Source organism: Ranitomeya variabilis, chromosome 4, assembly GCF_051348905.1.
Source record: "Ranitomeya variabilis isolate aRanVar5 chromosome 4, aRanVar5.hap1, whole genome shotgun sequence".
Taxonomy (NCBI): domain Eukaryota; kingdom Metazoa; phylum Chordata; class Amphibia; order Anura; family Dendrobatidae; genus Ranitomeya; species Ranitomeya variabilis.
The window spans coordinates 435,212,347-435,226,708 of NC_135235.1; the positions used below are offsets into that span (position 1 = coordinate 435,212,347).

Genomic DNA, 14,362 nt, shown 5'->3' on the forward strand with positions numbered 1-14,362 from the left:
GGCAAACTATGGTGGAGCGCATGGTGGAGCGCAAGAAGCGAGCGCATGCGCAGTGCGGTGTAGATAGTGTGTGGTAACTGAGGGAATGACCGGGCAGTGAGGACGCACAGGGGAGGGGCCGAGGTGGAACGCAGAATGGAGCGCAGAGGAAACAGGAGCATGCGCAGTGCAGCGTAGTAGGAGATGTGCGGCGCCTATGTAACGGTGCTGGGCCAGGCAATGATGACGTATCAGGGGGAGGGGGCCAGCGTTGAAAGCATAGAATGCGTGATGTGGAGAAAGGAAATGGAAGGGGTGAATGGAGTAAAAGTAAATGAAAAAGAATAAGGTGATAGAACTAGAGGATGGGTATGGGGTAGAACGGAGAAAAGAACATGAGGATGAATGTAAAAATAATAGAGAAGAGAAGAAGAGAGCATAATGGGGAGAGAGAGAAAAGAGAGGGGGGTAAAAAAGGAGGAGAGGGGGGTAAAAAAAGGAAAGAGGGGGTATAAAATGTAAGCCATGGAATGAATGAATGAAATTGAAAGGATCAAGATGAGATGGAAGGGGAAGATAAAGGTCCAAAAATGGCCCGAGTAGAAGAAATAGAGGATAAAAAAGGAAATATAGATATCACAAGAGATGAAGAACAAGAATAAAGAAGTAAAGAGTAAAAAAGTAAAAAGATAAGAATGAAAAGTGATGAAATAAACAGAAAAAAATGAAAAAATATGAAATAAAAATATAGAATAAAAAATAAAAAATTAAAATTAAAATTAAAAATTAAAAATAAAAATAAACAGTAAACAAATGAAGAAGAAAAAATAATACATAATAAGGATGCATGATGAAAAATAACTAATGAATAAGAACAAAATAAAAATTAAAAATAAGTAATAAATGGCCAACAAAAATAACGTAAAATAGAAAATGATGGGTGAAAAATATGAGATAACCATGAAATAAAAAAATATAATAAAAAAATAAAAAAATAATAAAAAAATAAATAAAAAAATAAAATAAAAAAATGAATGAAAACAAAAATGAAAAGGTGAAAAATAAAAAATGATGAAAAAAATAAAATAAAAATGATAATGATGATAAGAAAATAAAAAATAAAAAAATAAAAAAATAATAAAAAAATAGAAAATAAAAACTAAAAAATAAAAGTAAAAATGAAAATAAAGAATCTGGGTACTTACCCCAGTAGAATACCGTAGAGTAATATTCAAGCTACCTGCAAGTAGGGGATAGGTTAATGAGGTCAGAATAGAGAAGGTCGGCATACTCACACCTGCAAAAGATAGTTGAACATAGTGAACAAAATGTACAGTATACACAAGCGTCATATAGACCAGCAGAAGACTCAGCAGGTGAACAGGGGGTCACCTTATGCAGAAGTATTGGATGAAACAAGTCAGATTAGATCAAGTTCCCTATTGAGACCTTTAGGTGTTAATGTCTGTAAGGTAAAGATCCAGTAGGATTCACGTTGGCGTAGTAGTTTTATGTGGTCACCACCACGTCTGGGGCGCTCAACCTGCTCTAACACCTGAAAACGTAGCTGGGATACTGAGTGGTTAGCTGCTACGAAGTGATATGGGAGAGGGAGCCAAGTTTTTTTGCACCTAATGGTGGACTTGTGACTAGAGATACGTTCACGAATATGCTGCGTGGTTTCACCCACGTAGAGAAGCCCACATGGGCATTTAACGGTATAAACAACGTTCTTAGATTCACAGGTGAAAAACCCTCTAATAGGGATTTGTTTGCCAGACTGTGGATGGGTGATAGTATTGGATTTAATCACATTAGAGCAGCATGCACAATTAAGGCATGGATACGTGCCACGCCTCTCGGTGCCCAAGAAGGTCTGGCGTGGTGGCCTAAGGGAGCTACCTATGTCTGCCTTTACAACCTGGTCCCTGATATTGTTAGGCCTGCGTTTGCACATAAGTGGCGGTATTTGGAATGCCTCGATGTGTGGGTATGCATCGTGCAAGAGGGGCCAGTGGCTGCGAATGATGTTGTAGATCAAGGGCATGACAGGATGGTGGGTGTGTACAAAGGGAACCCGCTCTGGTTTAGTTGTTTTTATAAAATTCAAGGGTGGATCAAGGGCTAACTGTTTCTCTTTGGCAAGTAGACTGCTAGGGTAATGTCTGGCTGCAAACTTGAGGGACATGTAATCCAGACGGGTAGGTAATACATCTGGATTAGACACAATCCGTGCCACTCGTTTAAACTGTGACCGAGGTAGGCTGTTTTTAGTTGATAGTGGGTGACAGCTCTGATAATGTAAAAGGCTGTTGGTATCGGTAGGTTTGGAAAACAGATCCGTGCTGAGTTTACCCGTAGGACTTCTGATGATCATGGTATCTAGAAATGAAATTTGAGATGTGCTGAAGTTCAATGTGAACTGGAGTTCAGCACGGACTGAGTTAAGCTGTTCGGAAAAAGCAATAAGGGAATCCTGTGGGCCAGTCCATAGACAAAAAACGTCATCTATGTAACGGAGCCAGCAGAGACTGTGCGACTGAAACAGAAAGTTATTGTACTACTCCTTTTCAAAAGAATCCATATAGGTGTTGGCGTAGGCAGGGGCCACGTTGGCACCCATGGCTGTACCTTGGGTTTGGAGATAAAATTGATCACCAAATAGAAAGAAATTGTTGTGTAGAATCAAAGATAATAGGTCAATGCAAAGCTGTTTAGAGTGGTGTGGAAATGCAGATTGCTCGAGAAGATCATCAACTGCTGCTATACCTAGATCGTGTTTAATGGAGGTATAAAGGCTCTTCACGTCAAATGTGACCAAAATACAATCTGGCGGGGTGGTGGCAAACTGCTTTAGAATTTGAAGGAAATGGCCCGTATCAAGGATGAAGGATCTCATATTTTTGGTGAGAGGGGTGAGGATTTTCTCCAAATAGATTGAAATAGGAGCCAATATGGAATCAGTTGACGCGACTATTGGTCGGCCAGGTGGATTGAGGAGTGATTTGTGTATTTTGGGTAATGTATAAATGACTGGAGTGACCGGATGAGGATTGGTGAGAAAACGGCTAGTTTTGGAGTCAAGGATGTTAAGAGCCTGATACTTTTGAAGAATATTATTGATCTGTAGTTTAATGTTGGGGGTTGGATCAGAGGAAATTCTTTGATATGTGGTGGTATCTGATAGTTGTCTCAGTATTTCAGCCGAATAGTCAGCTGTGTTCTGAACGACAATAGCCCCACCCTTATCGGCCGGCTTGATGGTAATTTTTTTATTAGACTTGAGTGACTCAATGGCCTGTTTCTCAACTGGGGAAATATTGCTGTGGGTAGGAAGACTACCCAGGCGGTGTTGCTCTAATATGATATTGATATCCCTTTGGATCAGGTCAATATAGGCCTCAGTAGCATGATTAGTGCGTGGTGGGTTAAAGGTACTGGTAGAACACAGTCCCAAATTGATGATACTTAGTTCGGGAATAGGATCCGCCACAGTCGTGGAGGTCCTATTTCCAGCAGAGTCCTGTGGCAGTCCAAAGTGAGTCTTAAGACGGAGACTACGGTAGAACCATTGCAAGTCCTGGGTCAATTTGAATTTGTCCCATGTTGGAGTAGGGCAAAAGGATAAGCCCTTTTGTAAAGCTAATAGTTCGGCGGGACTCAGGGTGTAGGATGAAATGTTGATGACTGAGTTGGGGGCCTTACCTGTGACCTCGTAGTCATGCGCTCTCGGTTTCCTGGTGGCCCTCCTTGTCGGTCGCCTCCGGGGCGGGTGTTGGGTCTCGAGCTGGGTCGTCCGAATAAAAAACGATTCTGTGGACCACTTGTGGAACTGTCGCTGTCTGAGCTGTAGGGCCCATATTGTCGAGGACCACTGTAACCTCGCCTGGTGTACGTAGATACGGAGTCGTTCCATCTATAGACCCGGCCTGAGGCGTAGTCTTCCGAGTCCCGTTGGAACTTAGATCTTTTTTTGTCTTGTAGGTACTTGCGATGTTCGTCTATCGTTTTGTCGGTTTTAGTCTTCAGGGAGCTCCAGTCTGTGGCTGTAAGTGTAGTGGATAACTGTTCCTCAATGGCAGTCAACTTTGCTTCAGATTCGATGATAGCTGTTTGAAGGAAGTCGATGGTTAGTAGGATAATGTCCAATGAGCACTTATTCAGGATCTTCTGAAATTTTTCACAAAAATCCGGTTTGTCAGAAAATAGTGTGGGTCTAAGATGGCTGCGGAGACCACGTGGGATCCTGTTGAGTCTATAATATTCAGCTAATGTAACTGAATGTAAATCAAACGAAGTCAACCTCCTTCGCTCACGCTCGTAATCCTTGGTACGAAGTTCTTGGGGTGGAGTCTTCAGGAATTCACCTGAGCTGGTCACTTTGCCGAGTATCCTGGTAGCGGCAGTATCATCAAAGGCAAAGGTATCAGTAGACATTGGGGGCGTGGCACGTATCCATGCCTTAATTGTGCATGCTGCTCTAATGTGATTAAATCCAATACTATCACCCATCCACAGTCTGGCAAACAAATCCCTATTAGAGGGTTTTTCACCTGTGAATCTAAGAACGTTGTTTATACCGTTAAATGCCCATGTGGGCTTCTCTACGTGGGTGAAACCACGCAGCATATTCGTGAACGTATCTCTAGTCACAAGTCCACCATTAGGTGCAAAAAAACTTGGCTCCCTCTCCCATATCACTTCGTAGCAGCTAACCACTCAGTATCCCAGCTACGTTTTCAGGTGTTAGAGCAGGTTGAGCGCCCCAGACGTGGTGGTGACCACATAAAACTACTACGCCAACGTGAATCCTACTGGATCTTTACCTTACAGACATTAACACCTAAAGGTCTCAATAGGGAACTTGATCTAATCTGACTTGTTTCATCCAATACTTCTGCATAAGGTGACCCCCTGTTCACCTGCTGAGTCTTCTGCTGGTCTATATGACGCTTGTGTATACTGTACATTTTGTTCACTATGTTCAACTATCTTTTGCAGGTGTGAGTATGCCGACCTTCTCTATTCTGACCTCATTAACCTATCCCCTACTTGCAGGTAGCTTGAATATTACTCTACGGCATTCTACTGGGGTAAGTACCCAGATTCTTTATTTTCATTTTTACTTTTATTTTTTAGTTTTTATTTTTTATTTTTTTATTATTTTTTTATTTTTTTATTTTTTATTTTCTTATCATCATTATCATTTTTATTTTATTTTTTTTCATCATTTTTTATTTTTCACCTTTTCATTTTTGTTTTCATTCATTTTTTTATTTTATTTTTTTATTTATTTTTTTATTATTTTTTTATTTTTTTATTATATTTTTTTATTTATTTAATTATTTTATTATTTTATTTTTTTATTTTTTCTTCATTATTTTTATTAGTAATTTCATTATCATTATTTCATGGTTATCTCATATTTTTCACCCATCATTTTTTATTTTACGTTATTTTTGTTGGCCATTTATTACTTATTTTTAATTTTTATTTTGTTCTTATTCATTAGTTATTTTTCATCATGCATCCTTATTATGTATTATTTTTTCTTCTTCATTTGTTTACTGTTTATTTTAATTTTAATTTTTAATTTTTAATTTTTATTTTTATTTTTTATTTTTTATTCTATATTTTTATTTCATATTTTTTCATTTTTTTCTGTTTATTTCATCACTTTTCATTCTTATCTTTTAACTTTTTTACTCTTTACTTCTTTATTCTTGTTCTTCATCTCTTGTGATATCTATATTTCCTTTTTTATCCTCTATTTCTTCTACTCGGGCCATTTTTGGACCTTTATCTTCCCCTTCCATCTCATCTTGATCCTTTCAATTTCATTCATTCATTCCATGGCTTACATTTTATACCCCCTCTTTCCTTTTTTTACCCCCCTCTCCTCCTTTTTTACCCCCCTCTCTTTTCTCTCTCTCCCCATTATGCTCTCTTCTTCTCTTCTCTATTATTTTTACATTCATCCTCATGTTCTTTTCTCCGTTCTACCCCATACCCATCCTCTAGTTCTATCACCTTATTCTTTTTCATTTACTTTTACTCCATTCACCCCTTCCATTTCCTTTCTCCACATCACGCATTCTATGCTTTCAACGCTGGCCCCCTCCCCCTGATACGTCATCATTGCCTGGCCCAGCACCGTTACATAGGCGCCGCACATCTCCTACTACGCTGCACTGCGCATGCTCCTGTTTCCTCTGCGCTCCATTCTGCGTTCCACCTCGGCCCCTCCCCTGTGCGTCCTCACTGCCCGGTCATTCCCTCAGTTACCACACACTATCTACACCGCACTGCGCATGCGCTCGCTTCTTGCGCTCCACCATGCGCTCCACCATAGTTTGCCGCCCTGTACGTCACTGCCGTTCCTCCTCCCACGCCTTTCCATTTCCTGTACCGGACCTATAACACCCACAGCCACTGGCTTTCAGCACACACCCTTGCCGCCACTCCTGGACGTTGGACCCACAGGTACTACATATGCACAGACGTTTTTCTACAATCTGTCCAGTTTATTGCCATTTCCAACAGCTTCCTCCCTTTTCTTTTGCGCTCCAGCTCTTCCAGGGACTTTACCCTTTATCCGTGCCGTTCCGGATTTTCTAAGTTTTCCTGTTTCATTGGTATGTTTACTTTGACTCTCTGCTATTATCCAGTATTCTACTATTGTGCTGCAGTGCCCTTATTTTTATCCCTCCCTTTCCCTCCCTGCTTCTCCTTTCTGATTCCCGTGCCCTCCAGCCTCAGTGACATGTGCACTTCACTGTGTATCGCTGACTTTTCTGCTATCCAGCTTTTCCATCATTGTGCTGCTGTACCCATATCTTTAGCCCTTCCTACTTACTATTATTGCTTTCTTACTAGTTTCTTTGCTTTCCTCAGGAGCCATCGCGTTCCGCGTTGCTCTCTTCTCTTCCTTCCTGAAGGTCAGGTATGCGTTACACGCTGCATTTATACTGTCTAGAATATGTAATCATGTATTGTCTTATATTTAGATTTACATTGTCTCCACCAGATTATGTTTATCCATAAATCTTATTTGACAACGTTGCCCTCCCCCTTGGCTTCTGCCCCCTTGCTGTGTAGTATCTTTCCGCCATTGCTCCCACACCCTACGGGGCTCCTTGTGTACATATTATGTATATATTGTATATATTGCAATAATGTATGGGGCTCTCTTGTGTATATTTTTCTTATTTGACTAGCCACATATGTATGTTTTTGTTTCATGTATATTTTTGTATTTAATTTCTGTATATTTTCTTATCTGACCAGTTACATATGTATAGTTTCTGTTTTTTTGTTTCATGCATGTTTCTAATTTTTGTTTCTGTACCTTTCAGTGAGGTTTGACAAAGGCCCACGTAAGGGTCGAAACGTTACCTCTACAATACCTACCTCTGCAATACTTGAACAATTGATTGTATCACTGTGGTGTCCCCATTAAACTCTTTACACTTATGACGCAAATCTACATTTCGAGTGCGGTTGTTTTCTTCTAAAGTTATCTCTCCGGGTTCAACCAGCACCTACCATACGACTTCCAGAGTGCACGTCTTGTTTCTTTATTGCTTTATCCTGTGGACGTTCGCACCTGCGCCCCCAATGTCTACTGATACCTTTGCCTTTGATGATACTGCCGCTACCAGGATACTCGGCAAAGTGACCAGCTCAGGTGAATTCCTGAAGACTCCACCCCAAGAACTTCGTACCAAGGATTACGAGCGTGAGCGAAGGAGGTTGACTTCGTTTGATTTACATTCAGTTACATTAGCTGAATATTATAGACTCAACAGGATCCCACGTGGTCTCCGCAGCCATCTTAGACCCACACTATTTTCTGACAAACCGGATTTTTGTGAAAAATTTCAGAAGATCCTGAATAAGTGCTCATTGGACATTATCCTACTAACCATCGACTTCCTTCAAACAGCTATCATCGAATCTGAAGCAAAGTTGACTGCCATTGAGGAACAGTTATCCACTACACTTACAGCCACAGACTGGAGCTCCCTGAAGACTAAAACCGACAAAACGATAGACGAACATCGCAAGTACCTACAAGACAAAAAAAGATCTAAGTTCCAACGGGACTCGGAAGACTACGCCTCAGGCCGGGTCTATAGATGGAACGACTCCGTATCTACGTACACCAGGCGAGGTTACAGTGGTCCTCGACAATATGGGCCCTACAGCTCAGACAGCGACAGTTCCACAAGTGGTCCACAGAATCGTTTTTTATTCGGACGACCCAACTCGAGACCCAACACCCGCCCCGGAGGCGACCGACAAGGAGGGCCACCAGGAAACCGAGAGCGCATGACTACGAGGTCACAGGTAAGGCCCCCAACTCAGTCATCAACATTTCATCCTACACCCTGAGTCCCGCCGAACTATTAGCTTTACAAAAGGGCTTATCCTTTTGCCCTACTCCAACATGGGACAAATTCAAATTGACCCAGGACTTGCAACGGTTCTACCGTAGTCTCCGTCTTAAGACTCACTTTGGACTGCCACAGGACTCTGCTGGAAATAGGACCTCCACGACTGTGGCGGATCCTATTCCCGAACTAAGTATCATCAATTTGGGACTGCGTTCTACCAGTACCTTTAACCCACCACGCACTAATCATGCTACTGAGGCCTATATTGACCTGATCCAAAGGGATATCAATATCATATTAGAGCAACACCGCCTGGGTAGTCTTCCTACCCACAGCAATATTTCCCCAGTTGAGAAACAGGCCATTGAGTCACTCAAGTCTAATAAAAAAATTACCATCAAGCCGGCCGATAAGGGTGGGGCTATTGTCGTTCAGAACACAGCTGACTATTCGGCTGAAATACTGAGACAACTATCAGATACCACCACATATCAAAGAATTTCCTCTGATCCAACCCCCAACATTAAACTACAGATCAATAATATTCTTCAAAAGTATCAGGCTCTTAACATCCTTGACTCCAAAACTAGCCGTTTTCTCACCAATCCTCATCCGGTCACTCCAGTCATTTATACATTACCCAAAATACACAAATCACTCCTCAATCCACCTGGCCGACCAATAGTCGCGTCAACTGATTCCATATTGGCTCCTATTTCAATCTATTTGGAGAAAATCCTCACCCCTCTCACCAAAAATATGAGATCCTTCATCCTTGATACGGGCCATTTCCTTCAAATTCTAAAGCAGTTTGCCACCACCCCGCCAGATTGTATTTTGGTCACATTTGACGTGAAGAGCCTTTATACCTCCATTAAACACGATCTAGGTATAGCAGCAGTTGATGATCTTCTCGAGCAATCTGCATTTCCACACCACTCTAAACAGCTTTGCATTGACCTATTATCTTTGATTCTACACAACAATTTCTTTCTATTTGGTGATCAATTTTATCTCCAAACCCAAGGTACAGCCATGGGTGCCAACGTGGCCCCTGCCTACGCCAACACCTATATGGATTCTTTTGAAAAGGAGTATGTGTACAATAACTTTCTGTTTCAGTCGCACAGTCTCTGCTGGCTCCGTTACATAGATGACGATTTTTGTCTATGGACTGGCCCACAGGATTCCCTTATTGCTTTTTCTGAACAGCTTAACTCAGTCCGTGCTGAACTCCAGTTCACATTGAACTTCAGCACATCTCAAATTTCATTTCTAGATACCGTGATCATCAGAAGTCCTACGGGTAAACTCAGCACGGATCTGTTTTCCAAACCTACCGATACCAACAGCCTTTTACATTATCAGAGCTGTCACCCACTATCAACTAAAAACAGCCTACCTCGGTCACAGTTTAAACGAGTGGCACGGATTGTGTCTAATCCAGATGTATTACCTACCCGTCTGGATGACATGTCCCTCAAGTTTGCAGCCAGACATTACCCTAGCAGTCTACTTGCCAAAGAGAAACAGTTAGCCCTTGATCCACCCTTGAATTTTATAAAAACAACTAAACAAGAGCGGGTTCCCTTTGTACACACCCACCATCCTGTCATGCCCTTGATCTACAACATCATTCGCCGCCACTGGCCCCTCTTGCACGATGCATACCCACACATCGAGGCATTCCAAATACCGCCACTTATGTGCAAACGCAGGCCTAACAATATCAGGGACCAGGTTGTAAAGGCAGACATAGGTAGCTCCCTTAGGCCACCACGCCAGACCTTCTTGGGCACCGAGAGGCATGGCACGTATCCATGCCTTAATTGTGCATGCTGCTCTAATGTGATTAAATCCAATACTATCACCCATCCACAGTCTGGCAAACAAATCCCTATTAGAGGGTTTTTCACCTGTGAATCTAAGAACGTTGTTTATACCGTTAAATGCCCATGTGGGCTTCTCTACGTGGGTGAAACCACGCAGCATATTTGTGAACGTATCTCTAGTCACAAGTCCACCATTAGGTGCAAAAAAACTTGGCTCCCTCTCCCATATCACTTCGTAGCAGCTAACCACTCAGTATCCCAGCTACGTTTTCAGGTGTTAGAGCAGGTTGAGCGCCCCAGACGTGGTGGTGACCACATAAAACTACTACGCCAACGTGAATCCTACTGGATCTTTACCTTACAGACATTAACACCTAAAGGTCTCAATAGGGAACTTGATCTAATCTGACTTGTTTCATCCAATACTTCTGCATAAGGTGACCCCCTGTTCACCTGCTGAGTCTTCTGCTGGTCTATATGACGCTTGTGTATACTGTACATTTTGTTCACTATGTTCAACTATCTTTTGCAGGTGTGAGTATGCCGACCTTCTCTATTCTGACCTCATTAACCTATCCCCTACTTGCAGGTAGCTTGAATATTACTCTACGGTATTCTACTGGGGTAAGTACCCAGATTCTTTATTTTCATTTTTACTTTTATTTTTTAGTTTTTATTTTTTTATTATTTTTTTATTTTTTTATTTTTTATTTTCTTATCATCATTATCATTTTTATTTTATTTTTTTCATCATTTTTTACTTTTCACCTTTTCATTTTTGTTTTCATTCATTTTTTTATTTTATTTTTTTATTTATTTTTTTATTATTTTTTATTTTTTTATTATATTTTTTTATTTATTTAATTATTTTATTATTTTATTTTTTTATTTTTTCTTCATTATTTTTATTAGTAATTTCATTATAATTATTTCATGGTTATCTCATATTTTTCACCCATCATTTTTTATTTTACGTTATTTTTGTTGGCCATTTATTACTTATTTTTAATTTTTATTTTGTTCTTATTCATTAGTTATTTTTCATCATGCATCCTTATTATGTATTATTTTTTCTTCTTCATTTGTTTACTGTTTATTTTTATTTTTAATTTTTAATTTTAATTTTTATTTTTTATTTTTTATTCTATATTTTTATTTCATATTTTTTCATTTTTTTCTGTTTATTTCATCACTTTTCATTCTTATCTTTTTACTTTTTTACTCTTTACTTCTTTATTCTTGTTCTTCATCTCTTGTGATATCTATATTTCCTTTTTTATCCTCTATTTCTTCTACTCGGGCCATTTTTGGACCTTTATCTTCCCCTTCCATCTCATCTTGATCCTTTCAATTTCATTCATTCATTCCATGGCTTACATTTTATACCCCCTCTTTCCTTTTTTTACCCCCCTCTCCTCCTTTTTTACCCCCCTCTCTTTTCTCTCTCTCCCCATTATGCTCTCTTCTTCTCTTCTCTATTATTTTTACATTCATCCTCATGTTCTTTTCTCCGTTCTACCCCATACCCATCCTCTAGTTCTATCACCTTATTCTTTTTCATTTACTTTTACTCCATTCACCCCTTCCATTTCCTTTCTCCACATCACGCATTCTATGCTTTCAACGCTGGCCCCCTCCCCCTGATACGTCATCATTGCCTGGCCCAGCACCGTTACATAGGCGCCGCACATCTCCTACTACGCTGCACTGCGCATGCTCCTGTTTCCTCTGCGCTCCATTCTGCGTTCCACCTCGGCCCCTCCCCTGTGCGTCCTCACTGCCCGGTCATTCCCTCAGTTACCACACACTATCTACACCGCACTGCGCATGCGCTCGCTTCTTGCGCTCCACCATGCGCTCCACCATAGTTTGCCGCCCTGTACGTCACTGCCGTTCCTCCTCCCACGCCTTTCCATTTCCTGTACCGGACCTATAACACCCACAGCCACTGGCTTTCAGCACACACCCTTGCCGCCACTCCTGGACGTTGGACCCACAGGTACTACATATGCACAGACGTTTTTCTACAATCTGTCCAGTTTATTGCCATTTCCAACAGCTTCCTCCCTTTTCTTTTGCGCTCCAGCTCTTCCAGGGACTTTACCCTTTATCCGTGCCGTTCCGGATTTTCTAAGTTTTCCTGTTTCATTGGTATGTTTACTTTGACTCTCTGCTATTATCCAGTATTCTACTATTGTGCTGCAGTGCCCTTATTTTTATCCCTCCCTTTCCCTCCCTGCTTCTCCTTTCTGATTCCCGTGCCCTCCAGCCTCAGTGACATGTGCACTTCACTGTGTATCGCTGACTTTTCTGCTATCCAGCTTTTCCATCATTGTGCTGCTGTACCCATATCTTTAGCCCTTCCTACTTATTATTATTGCTTTCTTACTAGTTTCTTTGCTTTCCTCAGGAGCCATCGCGTTCCGCGTTGCTCTCTTCTCTTCCTTCCTGAAGGTCAGGTATGCGTTACACGCTGCATTTATACTGTCTAGAATATGTAATCATGTATTGTCTTATATTTAGATTTACATTGTCTCCACCAGATTATGTTTATCCATAAATCTTATTTGACAACGTTGCCCTCCCCCTTGGCTTCTGCCCCCTTGCTGTGTAGTATCTTTCCGCCATTGCTCCCACACCCTACGGGGCTCCTTGTGTACATATTATGTATATATTGTATATATTGCAATAATGTATGGGGCTGTCTTGTGTATATTTTTCTTATTTGACTAGCCACATATGTATGTTTTTGTTTCATGTATATTTTTGTATTTAATTTCTGTATATTTTCTTATCTGACCAGTTACATATGTATAGTTTCTGTTTTTTTGTTTCATGCATGTTTCTAATTTTTGTTTCTGTACCTTTCAGTGAGGTTTGACAAAGGCCCACGTAAGGGTCGAAACGTTACCTCTACAATACCTACCTCTGCAATACTTGAACAATTGATTGTATCACTGTGGTGTCCCCATTAAACTCTTTACACTTATGACGCAAATCTACATTTCGAGTGCGGTTGTTTTCTTCTAATGGTACATGTGCTCAACTTGGTCATGCAGAGTTTTTTGAGGGATCTTGATGCACTGCTGCACAAGGTCCACCTAGAGTGCGCTCACTTGCGGCATTCCAGCATGGCAAGATTGCGCATTGCAGCTCTGTAGTGCCGATTCCGCCTTCTGGACCATCGCATATGTGACTTACCCACCAGGTGGAATTCAACGTTACATATGTTGGAGCGGTTGTGTGAGCAGCAGGCAGCAGTAATGGAGTACCAGCTCCATCAGTCGCAAACAAGTCGCACTGCACACCGTTCACACTTCACCACCACTGAGTGGGCCTCTAGGAAGGACATCTGCCATGTTTTACGTGCCTTCAATGACTCCACGTGGATGGTGAGTGCAGATGATGCACTAGTCAGCATGACTATGCCCCTTATCTGACTGCTTGAAAAAACACTGCAAGCACTAAGGGAGGAGGTTGTGGAAGAGGTGGAGGATGAGAAGTCACAAATGCCATCTGCTTCTGGACAGTCTGCGCAATGTGGTTCCTCACAAAGGCCTAGGCAGGGGACACTTTGTGAGGAGGAGTCAATGGAGGAGGAAGACATCTGTCCAGAGGAGGGAGGTACACAATGCTCTAGTAGTCAGTATGTAGAGCGAGGGTGCGTGATGCAGAGTAGGCTGAGATGACGCCTCAAGCAGGGGACAGCGTTTCTTGGCCAGTTGGCAGTCTGCAGCAGATGGTTGATTTCATGCTGCAGTGCCTGAGAAACGACTGCCACTTCGCCCACATTCTCAACACGGCTGATTATTTTTATGCTCGCTACCGGAACAACATACAAAGCCTCATAACACCGTTGAACCGGGAGGGTAAAATGCAGGAGTACCAAGACACACTGGTGCATTCCATCATTTTCTCCATTCCAACCGAGAGCAGTGCTGCTAGTGCTTTACAAAGCAGCTCAGTGAGTCGAGGCAGTGGAGGAAGCTCTGCACAAAGAGGGGGCAGAAGCAGCGCCTCAGCACAAGGCAAGACCAGTATGGCCCAAATGTGGCAAAGTTTTGAGTCCCCGCCACAAATGTCTACACCATCACAGACGGATCCAGTCAGCAGGAGGCAATGTTTCCGTCAGATGGTGACAGACTACATGTCTTG

The 14,362-nt window shown here is 41.6% G+C and overlaps 1 protein-coding gene and 2 long non-coding RNA genes across 3 annotated transcripts; 2 read left to right on the plus strand and 1 right to left on the minus strand.

Moving 5' to 3' along the window:
• Positions 1–1,213: 1,213 nt before the first annotated feature.
• Positions 1,214–4,416, minus strand: LOC143767907 (uncharacterized). The gene is made up of 2 exons (XM_077256428.1): positions 3,685–4,416; positions 1,214–1,276 (listed from the first exon to the last, which is right to left on the minus strand). Exons 1-2 carry the CDS (start codon positions 4,414–4,416, stop codon positions 1,271–1,273), a joined length of 738 nt encoding a protein of 245 aa, XP_077112543.1. The 3' UTR covers positions 1,214–1,270.
• Positions 4,417–5,973: 1,557 nt separating this feature from the next.
• Positions 5,974–8,627, plus strand: LOC143768983 (uncharacterized). The gene is made up of 3 exons (XR_013214148.1): positions 5,974–6,614; positions 6,874–6,917; positions 7,335–8,627. It is a non-coding gene; the product is annotated as an uncharacterized LOC143768983 (long non-coding RNA).
• Positions 8,628–11,717: 3,090 nt separating this feature from the next.
• LOC143768984 (uncharacterized) lies at positions 11,718–13,201 on the plus strand. Its single transcript, XR_013214149.1, has 3 exons — positions 11,718–12,358; positions 12,618–12,661; positions 13,079–13,201. It is a non-coding gene; the product is annotated as an uncharacterized LOC143768984 (long non-coding RNA).
• The last annotated feature ends 1,161 nt before the right edge of the window (positions 13,202–14,362 follow it).

Bases quoted from the DNA above. Each gene is read 5' to 3' on its own strand.
- LOC143767907 (XM_077256428.1), bottom strand. From the start codon at position 4,416: ATGTCTACTGATACCTTTGCCTTTGATGATACTGCCGCTACCAGGATA.